The 15,814-nt window shown below is 43.2% G+C and overlaps 1 protein-coding gene across 1 annotated transcript in view; it reads left to right on the top strand.

Annotated features, from left to right (window-relative positions):
• Window positions 1-15,814, top strand: part of CNTNAP2 (contactin associated protein 2) — a 2,761,105-nt gene that overhangs the window by 1,239,630 nt on the left and 1,505,661 nt on the right. The window contains exon 6 of the mRNA XM_085631546.1: window positions 15,537-15,721. Within this exon, the coding sequence (XP_085487672.1) occupies window positions 15,537-15,721 (185 nt within the window). The remainder of the gene's footprint in view (window positions 1-15,536; window positions 15,722-15,814) is intronic.

Below are 15,814 nucleotides of genomic sequence, written 5' to 3'. Positions count from 1 at the left end.
GTAGCTGTTCCAGCCGCAAGTGATCTGTGCCACGACCTGTGCCCAGGGGATTGGGTGTTAGTACGGAAGCACGTGAGGAAGAGTTGCTTGGACGTTCGCTGGAGAGGCCCTTACCAGATTATTCTGGTTACAAATACTGCAGTGAAGTGTGGGGGACCACCGAACTGGGTGCATGCCTCCCATACCCGTAGAGTTCCAGCACCCTTGGAAGATACAGCCCCTCTCGTGAACGAAAACCCAGCTGAGGTGGCAGGGCCACCTGAGAGGGCAAGTCAGGCTGTAAGGGTGGCTGACGCAGCTGGTTGTGCACTGGAACAAGCTGTAAGCGAGGGAGAGAGAAACTCAGAATCAGAACCAGAAGCTGAAGAAGGTGCCTTCGGCGGAGTGGAGCCAAATACTCCCGGAGAAGAAGGTAGTGCACAGGGTATCGAAAGGGAGAGCAGGGGTGTCTCAGAAGCAGAAAGAGTTTGGCCCGTGAGTCCGAGACGGGTAAATTCGAGAGGAACATCGAGAAGAGATCTTGCCCCAGTATCGGAGGTGACCGAGTCGGAACAGAGTGAGGAAGATCAAGATCCGGAAGCTCCGAGAAGGTCGAGGAGACCCAGAGTGCCGTGTCACAGGTACGCTTCACCTGAGTGGACGTACGTAGCAACGAATGCTAGGACCGATGAGTACGGGGAGGCTGAGGTCGATTACTCTTGTCAGCGGTCCACCGACTCTGAGGGCGGAAGTATTGCTGAAGATCCCAGGATTAGGGATCAATGGAGTACTGACTCTCCATATTCCAGATCCGCCACTCCTGAGTAACATTTGTGGTCTGATTTTGGATACATTGGCTTTCCCGAACTTTGCAGTTGTACCTTCTCCTCAAGAACTGAAAACTCTCAAACTTGAAATTTTGCAAGGAGTCCTGGAGCTGTTGGGACCTGCAGTTATTTTGGATTAGAGATGAACTTTGTCGAGAAGGAGCAAAAACAAGGGAGCCTTTGCTGATCCGAAAGAAAGTAGAGAACTGAACATTAGAAAAGAAAATTAGCTACAGGGGATAATTGTTGCATTGATACACAAGCCTGAATGAGGAAGAGACTCTCGCCCATTGTTATCGAACTGGATTCTGAGCATGGGGGAAAAATGGCAGAGCCTAGAAATACACACCGTAGGGCGAAGAAAGTGATAGGTACACTTTTAGGAGTAGTCATAGCTGTTATTTTTGCAGTAGAAATAACTTCGTATGCAGTGGCCCACAGGGAAGAGGGGAAGATGCTGGGAACACCTGCACCTGTCACTCCCAGTACCCAGAAGGATATTTCAGGAGATAAAAGGGCTATGATGCTAGAAGAGAGTCGTAGGTTACACATGGATTTGTCGAAAGGTGATTTTAAGCTCAATGCATATGCGAAATTGTTGTATGAGTACGTTGATGCGATGGATGCGAAGGATTGCTATGTATGCATGCAGTTACCTGCTTCTGTAGATGAGGGTATTAGATACCATCACCTTCCATTGACTTATGGGATTTCTTGCAATCTATTGCTTAGTCTGTTTTACGAAAGGAAACAGTTTGAGTACTATTTCTCTAATTATGACACAATACTTCCTGACGTACCAGCGTTTAAGCATTTGAATAAGTATGATTATTATAAGTCACATGAACGACTTCGGACTTATTTCATACCGACTCAAAGTTTGGATACTGCGTATGCTCATAGAAATAATTTGACATGTTCAGTGTCAGACACTGAAAAGAAATTTATTGGCCAAGTTGAAGACAGATATAGAAAATTAACCCAAGATAAGGATGGGGAAAAGAAGTCAACCGATTGGACAGAGGAAGAGAAGCTACATAAGTCAAGGGGAAGTTATGGACCTATAGCTTTAGATCAAGTCCAGAGAGGAAATCTGTGTGTTGCTCGTCCTCAGTCGGACAAGGACAAAATCTGGGTTGGACACAGTACATGTGCCCATACCTTTACTATGGAAGATTCAGCTAAGAACTTCTTGCAGGGTCAGATACAAGTTATCCCGACAGTGTATTATGTGCGAGGAAGGAATGCATACGTAAGGTTGCCTGAGCAGTGGTAAGGGACTTGTTATTTGGCTGTTATTTTCCCGAAGATATATCATGCCGAGGATTTGACTCTGCTAGAGACAGGACAACACTCTAGAGTACGGAGAGATGCAAGTGCAGGAGCTGTGATTGGTGATATCTTTGGGGCAATCATACCCGGTCTGGGTGTGATTTTGAATGATGTGAAGATACGAAAATTAGCAACTGTGGTTGATGAGTTGTCAATGAACACAGCGAAGTCATTGTTGTTGGTGGATGGAGAGATGTTATCGATCAGGACAATGGTTTTACAAAATCGTCTTGCATTAGACGTGTTATTAGCAAAAGAGGGCGGAGTCTGTAAATTGTTGAAGGTTCAAGAATGTTGCACGTATATTCCAGACAACAGCAAGGAGCTGAGGAAATATATAGTCAACATTACCACACTTCATGAAGAAGCTGCAGTATTGGCAGAAGAGAATGTGTGGGAAAAGATTGGGAAAGGATTTGGACATGTGGGAAGTTGGTTTGCAGATTTCGGAAAGGGAATTCTTGGATATGTGCTGAAACCAATCTTGATTGTGGTGGTTTGTGTGATCTGTTTGTGGGGACTTGTGAGAGCGTACAAGTGGTACCGAGGAAACAGAGCTGAGAGGATTCTCAGGGGATATGAAAGACGAGTGGCGCATATGCAAGATAGTCAGTATCAGGACCTAAAAAGAATGGAGGGTTTCCGACAAAGTGGGTTGGTTACCACCTCTGTATGAAGGGATTGTGTGATGACAAGTTGTCATCAAAGGGGGGAACTGATAGAGCGTTGCTGATGCGAAAATTGTAAGGGTGCACCATATTCATTGTTAGTCAGCACCCGCATATAACTGAGCATGTTATTCAAGTATAATGGAAATGTATTCATTGAAATAGACAAGTAGAAATGTAAGCAGGCCTCGAGAGAAGGAAAAGGCCACCAGTTATACTAAAACATATTGGTATATGTAATGCTTAGTATAATAATGTCATGTATTCAGAGACATTAAGTCATGTTAGTGGAACGCAGAAGATAGTTCTCTTAAGAATGAGACGAATAATTAGAATTGGTAATTATAGTGTGTTTAGTTTGAGACCTAACCATATATGTAAAGTGAAGGCCTTCGTTTATTTTAGCCATGTTTTATTAGGACGACAGGATTTTAGCAAAACTTAAATTGCAGAGAGTTGTGAAACCTCATGATGTTAGGGTTTTTTTCTGTCTAGCATTTGGCTGCAGGTACAAGGCCATGTAGCTCGTTAGTTAGAATGAGTCTTTGTTCAAATGGAATGGAGACAGAAGGAGTAGACATGAAGGGAGTGGATTGGAATGTAAAGTTGCAACTCCTGGTACAGAAAAGGCCTGGGACCCAAGGTCGAATTCGTGGAAAGGGAGATGAAAGGATCCAAATGGAAATCTACTGAAGGAAGAAGCTGCCTGGAGGGGTGTGATGAAGGGCGTGTACAGCTTTTTGGGGTTTTGTATTAGGGACAGAGCCCCGTGGGTTGGGCAGACGAGACTTAGGAGAGGGACTGAAAGGAGTATCATAGATCGAGCTCTCATATGGTGAAGACTTCTTAGGAAGTTTCACTGCTGACACCTTTTATGCGATCCTCACCTGGAAAGGGAATGTTGAGTAGGGATGTCCCCTTAGAATAGAGTAGGGACAGTAATGATTTGATTCATGAATTTGAACTTTGATATCACAATTGCTATAGGGTATTTGATGCTTTTGGAAGCTGTAATCCTGTTTATCTTTAGTCGTATGCGGATACTTCGTAGACTGGCATTTGTATTAGTCCCCATTTATCTTTTGTGCCTTGTATTGAGGTGCCTATATATTCAGATGTTTTTGCTGATAATAAAAGGTCAACCTCCGAGATCATGAGTCTTCTTTTCTGAGATGTCAAATTGCGGTAAATACGATCTGATAATTGTGTTTCTTCCCCCTATGCTATTAGACAAGTAAAAAGATCCTGGCGACCTGAGTGGGTTCTTGTAGGTAATTAGATGAGAACAAGAACCGGCGTTCCCAAGACTGTCAGATGGGTTAGTCTGGCGCAGTATTTACACAAATAATTTAAATAGCACTATTTTATTTCTTTTATAGCGCTACGTCGTGACGTCATGAGGTCATTTGCATATTGTCTTTTTTGGTCAGTCCCCCCACTTCTTTTTTAGGACTTGTGCCCTGCTTATAGGAAACCTGTGGCTTAGCACTATATTGTACATTTCATTTTGACTAAATTGCATGCAGTGTTTCCTTCTGGCTGTTAGTTTATGATGGCCTTTGTTGGGTGATAGCTATGTAAACATACAATGTAAACATTGCAATATGTGAAGTGCTGGAGAGGAGTGGTTCCTCATATTATTACAGACACTCAAAATATGTAGGAATACACGGTTTAAACTGATAAGAGTGTAACTTTCTCCATAGGATTTAACCAAACCAGAGGAAAATAGATATTGTATTTAAACGCTAGAGCCTTATGCCCGAAATGTAGGCAGAATCATGCTGGTTTCCACCACATGACTTGTGACCGCCTACAGAATTTGAGCTACTGTGAAGAAGTGACAAAAATGTTACACCGGGTCACTGATAGAACTGATCTCTTGACACAGGAGGCGCTCCTGCTAAGGCTGATGCCACACCCTAGGGAGAAGGGGGGGGGGGCAATAAATGTGTTTTTCCCTAATGATAGTACAGCACAAAAGGGCATTGAGATGAACTGGAATTTGCGTGAGGGGTCTCATATTGTGAAGTGGAAAAAACAGGTGATCTGCTGGGCAGAGATTGAAGGGGCAGCTCTTTATAAGAAGACTTAGATGTATTGGGGAAGTGAAAGTGAAGGAAGCCTAGGAGAAATGAACTCAGACACTCCTTCATATCACCCTTCCATGATGGTGATATGAAGGAGTTGACCTCTTGGCTGAGTTTGGGTCCTACCCTACCCACAGGAAGACAAATACTTACCAGCTCTGAACTAACTGCCAAGGCAGATCCAATTGTATGCCCCAGACACAAGCACGTGGCAGTGAACTCAAAATATTGTGAAGAGGTGCCCCACTTTTAATTATTCTGGTGACCCCCCCTGCTTTTTCTGCCACAAACGCCCCATCCCATCCCCAGAGACTGATGTCTGCTATACCACATTAAAATACAGCCACAGAGAATCACACCTTCATGGACCGGGGAGAGCAGTTCACCGTATTGTTACCAATAGTTGAATTATAGGTTTTACAAGATTAGACGAACAGGATGAAATCATGGTAAAAACACCAACAGTTTCCTCTATATCATTGTCGTCCATTTGACTAAGCTCAGGCTGCACAAAAGTATGAAGGGAAGAACACGATACCAAGTCGTAGATGATACAGCAAAAGCGCTGGAGCCTTATTGCTGACTAGACGCACTTTACCTGTGTGCAACATGACCTTTCAAAAGGTGCCCCTGGTGCCAACATGGAAAATGCGCCCTATTATGGTGAATGCACTGCCTTCAGGGCAGTCACAAATTCAGAGCTGTACTGGGAGCAGCGTATTCGAGTAAAATACGGTGCTGCTGTTTACATGGGGCTCCAAGTTTCACTGTACAGGTGACAACTCGCCCTCACTTACAAGACGGAAGATAAATCCCCTTGCAGGTGGGCGCAGTGAGTGACTACACCTGCCTGCAGAGGGTTTTTGGGGGATCCATAGTCCCTCCTTTCGCCCCTTCCTGAGGGCTGCCCTCTGGGGCTCAATGACAGCGCACCACCTTTTTGTTGTGCATTGTTAGTGCACCTCCTGATGGTTTTTTCAGTCTTTATGCCCACATCCATAATGCGGCTCGGGCACAGAGGCAAAGAGATTCCCTCATTTGTATGGGGCCACCCCCATGAAAATGAGGAAATGCCCTTGCACGATAGCGCTGGAACACATGTGCACCAGCGCTGTCAGTATTAGAGAAGAGGCCCCACAATCATCTGCACCCCCTTCTGTAATACCAGTGCCCTAGCATTGTTGTACCTAAGCGTGGATGCATTATTTAAATATTACATTAACCTCTTGAGTGCCCATGACGAGATGGTCTCGTCATGGGCCGCGGTTGTGCTGTGCCCATGACGAGACTATCTCGTCATGAGCCCCGCCCGCTAATGAAACGCCCGGCACAGGGCGTGGAAAGGGCGGGGCACTCAAGGGGTTAAGAAAATGGCACCAACTATTTTTGATGAAGTATTTCGTCAACAATGTATGTTAACAAACAGTGATTGAAACACAAACTTCTGTTTTTATGTCTAAAAATCAATCAAACCTTTTGCAAAAAATCTATGCAGTCACAGCATGTTTTGGTTCTTTGTAGGAATGTCCATTACATGTGGGCTCATCTCTCGCATACATATAAGCCAGGAATAACTCTTCTGGCAGAATATCCACACCCCCTTAATCCTTGGCCTGCTGCCTCCTCTAGCTGTTTGGGTATTTTGGGCTGCCTGCAGCTGAACACAGACAAGACTGAAGTACTGATCTTCGGCAATAACTGCAACACATGGAACTGATGGTGGCCATCGGACCAGTCCTTCCGACCTCGTCTGAAACCTCGGAATCATCATTCACAAAAAGCTCACTATGAAATCACAGATCAACGTCGTGTTTTTCACCTGCTTTCTCACCTGGCGCATGCTACATAAGATCTTCAAACTGCTACCTCTACAAGACACCTCGTGGCACAGGCCCTCATCACCAGCTGACTGGACTATGACAACGCCCTCTACGTAGGAATCGCTGCACACCTCCTATAAAGATTTCAGACCATACAGAATGCCACAGTCAGACTCATTCTCTGCCTTCCCAGATGAACTTACATCACACCCCATGTCAGGCAACTTCACTCGCTCTCTGTACAGAAGAGATGCAAATTCAAGCTGCTGACCAACGCAAACAAGGTTCTACACAACCAAGGACCCGCCTACATTAACCACTACTTGAACTTCCACCAACCATCGAGAAGACTACACTCCACTGCCCTTTCACTTGCCCATATCCCCACATCTACTGAGGCAGAAGTGGAGGAAGCTCCTTCTCCCATATTGCAGCAAAGACCTGGACCAGCCTCTCCCGCACCTCCTGACCATCACCTCACTTCCGGAATTCCGAATGGCCCTCAAGACCTGGCTGTTCGAAGAGGCCTCCAGGACCTGCAAGCACCTGGTTACCCTATCGGGTGATTATCCATGCTTTATAAATATTGATTGATTGATTGATTGATTGATTGATTGATTGATTGATGGGTATGGTGTTTAAACTGCAGCTGTCAAATCTGTATATGACTTTCCTTGTGTGGTGCTCATGTGTGTGCAAGTCTTTACAATATTGTATTGTGACATTAAGTGTGCATATGTCCTGTTTTGATTATGTGGTCTTGTTACTACACTACATGCAGTTGTTTGGAAAAGTGTTACATCATAGTGTTTTTCATTTTTCTTTTCTCAGAATTTGAGTATCTGTCTATCAGTGGAATTCAGAAGATCACTGAGCAGATCTTCATTTTTAAGATCTGCTAGGAAAGAAAGAATTCAGGCAATTGTAAGGTTGTACACTGCGGTGAGCCTCATTCTGCTGCAAGATTCTTGACCCACCCCAATCTGCTGCTGCAATTGAAATTGTGTGTATTGAGCCTCCCAGCCACCAATCTGATTAGTCAAATATATAGATAATTTCTAATTGTTTAAAAGATGGATCATCGCAATTCATTCTGATTTGTCATCTTTCAGTCAGTCAGAATTGGATCCTGTGTTTACACCATTCTGATGGGCATCTGGGATAACAGTAGGACTAAGTAGCGGGAGCCTGAACTTCCCTGGACTGCTTTACATTCTACAGCCAGCTGCTTCACAATTAACCTTACGCAGCATTCAGGGAAACACTCTGCCTTTTTACTTTAGTACACATGTGAAGCAGATTTTTTAAATAAAAAAATAAATCTGAATGGTAGGGGCACTAGGAAAAAATTATTTGGCCAATGCAGGTAGTAGATCTTATTTTAGACTCTGAGTTTGGCTCTCCGGTTAGTGTTGAAGCTAATCAACCATTATGGCTATCTTGCTAGGACCACCTGGGATGTATTCGGAACGCCCACTGGGAGCGCCCTGTACCTTTTATTACTTTTGGGGCACTGCTGTATCACGGATGCAGCCACAAACATGTTTATGGCGCCTTTCGCAGTGCCTATTGCGTGGGGCGCACTTATTATATGCCATATAAAGTGTTGGGGGGGTCCCTCTTAAAGTGATGCCTTTGCTCCTGTGCAGTATTATGTTTGTAAGCACATGATAAAAATGCCCTCAAGGAACACCCTAACTGCACTCCACTTAGTTGAGAGTGTGTACTGAGACTTTACCCCTGTAGGTTTTTTTGCTATTCAATACATATCTGCAGATAGATTGCACACACTTCATGGTTGGTATTAGCGTCCATAAGCCTATAGTAGATCACCTCTTGCAACAGATTGCAGTAATAAAAGCCCCACTCAAAATAAATAAATGGGTAGCCTTTTGAGAGGGTGTTGCTGATTTAATCCCTGGCTCATCAGCACTCTAGGTAAAGCAATTCATTCAGTATTTTAGGAGTGTTACTAAAAATGTCGCTGATAAACGGTCTCCAGCCCGATGCACGACTGTAAGATTAAGACCCTCATTACGAGTGAAGGGTAAATTCCGACCCCTGTGCAAAGAAGTGTCTGTACAGGGATCAGAATTACGATTTGTGTGATAATTATCACATCCTTGCTGTTTTTCACCGATAAATTCCTGCAGGCCAAACATGCCGACATTTATCAGTGTTAAAAGGCCCAGAAAAAGAAGGCAAAACGTGTGAAATTTGGAGAGTTAAAAAACAATTCCTCATGGTATACCTCATTTTTCTACTGCAAGATCAGAATAGGAGGTATTTGTCACATGTTGTAAGTGCCTCACTGTAGGTGTAACGAAATTTAGAGCATATAGTAAATATCCCAGTCCTATTCCAACAAATTTAGAATGAGGACATAGGAGTTGTGAATTTGTTAATCTTTGTCTAAAGTGAAAGCTTCCAGTGAAAAGTCAGGTAGGGCTACCACAAATCTGCAGGTTTTGTTATATTACCGAGTTAGGCCCATGTAGTGAAGCAGCTCTTTCTTACATTGTCCTCACAAATAACATTTCCAGCTGTGACCTTTGCACACATGACAATGTTAGATTAGTTTCTCTGAAACGAAACTTTTTTTCACATCTAGCTTCGCACAACATTATCACAACGCCCTGAACATCATGTACAAGGTCTCGTTTCACACTACGTACAAATATCTTTACTATCTTCATCCATGGGGCGACAGTGCTATCTATACATCCATAGCATCACTAACCTATGCATACATCGCAAGGCTGCTTTCTACTACAAAAGATGAGCATCCTGATAGATTAGTGTATGAAGCACTTCCACTGACACCGAAGATCCTTGCATGATGAGAAATCACCATGCGGTGGTCTGACATCTTGTGAGGGGAGTACAGTTTGTGACCGAGATGGGGTCATTCACTCTATCCCATCAGGTAATTGGGTTGGATCGTCCCTTGGGGGGACGCTTGGCTCTACACCTACACACACTCTAGGTACACACAGAGTAGGGTTCGCATAGTATGAGTACGCTAGATTACTGTCTTGTTTATATGCCTGCTTATATACATTGCTTAGCACCATGGTAGAACTATATTTACTATTTACGCTTTTGGTGCTTCTAATCATGTTTATCTGCTTCTATCCACTAATCAATGCAGCACACGTGCAAGAATAACGTTCAATGAATAGTATTGAAAACGTCCCACTGAGTATTCTCTGTATATTTCTCTGAGAATAAGTGAGCACGAGTGACTGAGCAAAAGGCTCTGTACTGTTTCCACGATCCCTGAAGGGTCAGGGTTGTCATGATCACTGGTGGTCAGAGACCATTCGTTCCCTGGTAGGTTGGGGGGCTTATGGTAGTACTGTAAGCTAGCTAGTCTATATGCCAACATATCCTGTGGGGGTGTCCAGAATAGATCTTGATACTTAAGGAGCCGGGTTCCATGTTCTAGATTTACTCTGGAACCCCTGGCCGATGTCTCTTTTTGTCTGCTTGAAAGTGTAGAGGGGAGGAGGAATGGTTATCCAATGTACTCATCACTGTTTCAATGAACCTTGACTCCAAAGAATCACAGACTCGTGATTCAAATGTAAGTTAGTTTATTACAAAGCCAAGAACAGATGAACATACAAACGCCTCAAAATGAGGGTGTAGAAATACATTGGAACTGATGCAAAGCCAAACCTACGGGTGAATTTAAGATGGTGCACCATACACAAAATAAACCATTTGAGAATCAGGACACAGAATAGCACAGCTCCAATGTCAAGAGTCCCCTTCCTTTGAGGTTCGTAGGTAAAAAGCATGGTCTGTCCCTACACTTTCGCTAATGTGAGATCCGTACTTAGCATTCCCAAAGGCAAGTTCTGAAAAAGGTGTCAGCACGTGAAAGCTGCCTTTGAAGACCACTCACATTGAATGGGTCAAGTAGCATAAAGCTACAGAGCTTGTTCTAAGATGCTCTCGCTTCTCAAGGCAAGTCAGAAGTCCCCGAACTCTGTCCCTAACTCCAATACAAGAGTTGGTACGAGACTTCCCATCATGCTGTGCCACATCACCCCATCCACACAAGAAACCTCCTCATAGGTAACTTTCCACATCTCAGCGTTGTTCCCAGGCCTTGACTTGATGTCCTTGATTCCCAGGCTCTCTCCGGTGAGAAAGAACACCATCCCACATTATCAGCATCACCATTCAATATATCTTCTCCTCCTTAAGTCTAACTCCTAAAACAAAGACATTATTCTAACTAACAAATATGCATTTCTCCACCGGCAACGGAAAACTTGGGATAGAACAAGTTCTCCATACACATGAATTCTACTAGCAAACCTGACTTGAGGACAGCAGGGAGAAATAGACATAAGGCCTACAGAAATCGGACAACATAAGAAACGGCAAGTACATTTGTAAAAAACGCATATACATGATCATGGTTACTGAGCACATTTAAATCACTGAGTTACATAGGCATACAAATTATAACATTCATCAGTCACATGTACAATTCTGCACATTAAGGTTTTCCTCTAGCCATACGTAATTACAATACACAATCTAATGGCACAAGTGTTAGCACAAAAGATGATTATATGGGGTTGCCGACTACCCATGATTATAATGCACCCCTACAAAGACAGAGCAATTTGTGCTCTATCAACACCAAGCCCATAGTTTATGTTGTCCAAACAAAGAGAAGATCCTACGGATTAGTAGGAACTACACAACAGATTTACTCCAAGTCCTTTAAAGTCTACATTTTAAAGGCAAGTAGCAGTATTAGTCGTTCATTTCCACCTACCCTATAGGCAACGTAGTGCAATGATTCAGCCCAACACTCTTTGAAGATTGTGTCAACTTCATCTTATGCAATTTGTATGACCCTTAACTGTCTTCAGCCATTCTGCCATTCTATACACTAACCATACCTCAATTGGAAAGACACAGTGAGATGTGACTGTTTCACAGAGGATGTCGCAACCTCTTGGACGGTACATGAGATTACCCTAAAGGCGTGCAGCAGCACTGCAAATTTCATCTTCTGCCCAGCTGTTCCGTTTCTGACTGATGCTACCATAAAACAGGTAGTAGAAGTGGGTTGGTAAAGAGACAAATCAACATGTTTTTTCACCCACTCAGATAAAAATACTCTCTTGCTGGGTTTATCAACCAGCAGAATAGATTATCATCTACCCTGGTAAGCGGCTTATTTAAGTAATCAGAGCCAATTACGCTTCAACTGTGATGAAGGATTTACATCTTTTATATCTGTGATTGGGTGAAACTCACCCTGTTGATGATCTGCTGCTAGTGATGACATGGAATCCCGTACTTTGACTTTTTTCATTGATTCCTCTAATGATATGTAATGTGTGATCTGAAGCTGCCCCTTAAATTATGTCTGTATTTGTAAATAATTTTGTTTGTGTATGCATAACCCAATTTTGGCTCTAGGCTACAGTGCTCTCTAGCAGTCTGTTAGCAGACCTGTTGTTGCCAATACATAACATACCTTGGGGCGGATTACGAATCTGGCGGTCCATGGACCACCAGACTCATGGAGGCGCAGCAGTAGCAGTCTCCCGACCGCCCAATTGCAATCTGGGCGGTTGGACCGCTACTGCCCTGCCGCAGCCTTCAGGTAAGCGCCGTTTCCTGATGGTGTTGCAGAGGTCAGGAGAGTTTTCTCTCTGCTAAGGTTTTCATGAGAGTTCCTCCATCATGAAAATCGTGGCGGAGCGGAAACAGAGCTTGTGCATCTGTGCCCTGGTATGCATGCAGGGGGGCACCTGCAGGCACGCCACTGTGGCTCTCACCAGGGCAGTTAGGGAGCTGCTGCTCAGTTATGCACGCACTCGCAGGTGGAGTGCCCCATAATGCCCTGCACGGCCTTGCCACCTTTGTACAGGAAAATGGCTTGTTTTTGGCATGTTGCAACCCCATGAAGATTGGACCAACCCCCTCCTGGAGCAAATGGGCGGGGGAGCTGGAGGAGCAGCACAGACTTCCCCTACAAACAGTGGAAAGTCCCCATCCTGAGTCATTGGTGCCCTGAAAAAGATAAGCCCTAAAGGGTTTTGATGGATTATGTAGACGTCCTGGGCTGGAACCTTTGTTTATCAGTATGGGACTGAGGAGTATTCATCTTGTGAGGCACCCTCTATGGGTGTAAGGTAGTAATTGTACAGGTGTGCATGTACCAAAGTTGTTCATCTGCAGTATGTTTTGAATGTAATTCCTCAACGTTACAAGCATCCTTTGGAAGTGTTATGATCATTGTATAGAGTGTAATTATAAATCCAGATGCCCTTTAGGGGCTGTGATTGAATTGCCCTAATTATATTTGCATAGAGTGTAATTATAAATGCGGATGCTCTTTAGGGGCTGTAAGTGAATTGCGTAATTCATGCTATCCGTTATGATGAGTGCACCACACTCTTAGACATGATTGGACATTCACTCTTGCTGATGCTTTAATTGAATAATGCAACTGACAGCCACTTGTGATTAAAGCTGCATGCTTTATTGCCAGTAGTAGGTACTCTCAGTCAATGTCTTATGTAATTATTGCATTTATTCCCATAATGAAATGCTTGTTGAAATAATGCGGCAGGCAGCCATTAGCTTGGTGCCGGTGGTAAGGGCCCTCACTCCAAGTTATGTTCATCTTCTGACATTCAAGGACATTATAATGTTTACACCTGTGAGTTGTGGTACTAGACCCCCCTTCCTTTGGGCGGAGTAAGAATGTTTACGCAATGTCATCCAAAAGTAATTCCATCAGCTTTTGTATATTTGCAAATTGTTGCATTGTATTGAGTAGTATGTGTGTAATGAATGTACTTTTACTTTTGCTAAACAAAAGCACAGACTGGACATTTATTGTGTGTTATTGTTGTGTATAGGTGAAGGGTGTTTACTAGCCCACACCACCTCCCTAGAGTAGTCCTTGGACTGCTCTGCAATGCTACCCTGTGAGAGTCAAGCGATACAATGGGGTGTTTGGTTCCCAGTGGAGGACAAATGTAGGCTAATTACTTGGGCAGGCCACACAATAATGCCTTATTTTCCAACACTTCTCATATCAGTCGATACCACATTAAATATGAAATATGCATATTATGGAGACACATTGTGAATCCAGAAGCTACTTTTTTGCTATGAATGATGTAGGCCAAATAAAATACTTCACATGTGGTTCCCCCAATGTGTTAATGTAGAAAACATTCTGGCCAGCTTTAGGTAAAAGTTAAAAGTGGCACCTTGTAAAAACTAAATTTCAGACAAGATCACCATGATGATTCTCCGATGCAGGAACCTTCTGTACTTAAAAAATAATCTTTTTAACTCCCCCAGGGCTTTATCTGATTGTATCATCAAATTTTATGCACTGTCAATAATTGCCTGTTTAATTTCGGAAATATTTATAATTCTGTAACCTCGCACCTTGAGGACTGCAATGATGTCTTTTTGGGCTTAACCAAGTCCATTTTGGCTGATGAGAGGTTCTTCCCTAACTTGAAGCTAAAATCAAAAACAACCTGTTGTGTTTTAGTTTTGCTACTGCAGAAGTAACCTTTCTCTAACAATCTTAAGTATATCAAGTTATCCTTTTAATGTGTATTTTCAGAACCCCCTCCACCTATTACATGTCACATCCTTTGGCTCTTTATTTAAAAATATATTTGTGTTGTTCTCACACGGATGAGCTTCGATGCGCCTGGTGAAAGTCCACAGAAATACAGACCAGCATCATGCTGAGAGAGTTATTGGGATACATTTTGGTTTTGCAAGGTCAATGACTGATTTGACAAGTGACCCAAATGAACCTTGGAGATGGCAGGACCACAATCTCTGTATTATGCACTTATACTAGTTCTAGATATTTCACTCAACGAGCTGTCCTGTGAGTTCCTGGCCCATTACTTATAACCTTTGAGTTATCCTATTGTACTGCTTTTTGTATAGCATCTCATACTCCTGATGAAGCCCAGAATTGCTTCTCAGAGGATGAGTAGCACACTAGTCTGTTGTTTGTGCTTGGTTGGTACAGTGTAGTTCATAGTAAGACCTGTACAAGAAGAGTTTTGGTGCTGTGCACGAGGACCGGCGGGGCGTGCCAAATACGTGGCAGGAAACATGCAACTGCGCTTAACAGCAAAATGGAGTGAGAATAGTCTCATATGCCGATACATACCATGATTGTGCTTGGTTGGTACAGTGTGGGTTTATAGTTTGGCTTTGTCAGAAGAATTTGTGTCATTAAGAGAGAAACAGAGTTATGCTGATTTGCTCACACCATGTGTGCAGTTGAAATTACGAGTTTAATCACACACATTCAAGTCACTGGATAGACGTTATCCTTCATTGGACATGACCAAGGCCCTTGACTCGTATTCCCAATTATCATGACGCACTGACTTGCCGTAGGTTAATCAACGTGATGTAGATGGAAAGTCTGTAGTGTTTCTTGTTTTCCTCTTGTGGCCCGGTTCAGTCATCTCCCATAACGAGAGTATCCTTGCACATTTAATTTAAGGAGAAATCACTTGATTAACTCTGCTTTGGATGAGATATTTTTTTCATTAAATTATGCTTGCATTTTTCTTCGACAATCCCTTGCATTCCAGTATAATGATTAAATACATGGATTAGTTTTATATATGATCCTTGATGACTGACGGTATTTCAGTGAATAAAACAGAACTCTACAATGAAAAATGGGTGGAGAAGAATAACAAGTGTTCAACTTTTTTCAGACTGGAACTCAATTTTTAAACGTTCAAGCTCTTTGAAACCTTATGTGTGCCTCCTATTTTTCAGGCAGCAACCAATACGGCTCAATTTATGGTCACACATCTGCAACTTCAGGGAGCCTTCTGGATGACAATCACTGGCACACAATTATGATAGAGCGCCATGGACGGAATTTCAACCTAACTCTTGACTCGGACATGCAGCAGTTTAGGACCAATGGAGAATTTGACTATCTGGACCTGGATTATGAGGTAAAGCGCTTCCACAGTTCTGGGAAATGTAAATACAAAGGCAACAAACTTTGGCAAGGCCAATAGTTCTCCCATGGGCTGCCAGTCTTTTCG

The sequence above is a fragment of the Triturus cristatus genome, chromosome 10 (assembly GCF_964204655.1).
Source record: "Triturus cristatus chromosome 10, aTriCri1.1, whole genome shotgun sequence".
Taxonomy (NCBI): Eukaryota; Metazoa; Chordata; class Amphibia; order Caudata; family Salamandridae; genus Triturus; species Triturus cristatus.
Note: the sequence above shows the minus strand (reverse complement) of the source record. Positions and strands in the feature narration are given on the sequence as shown.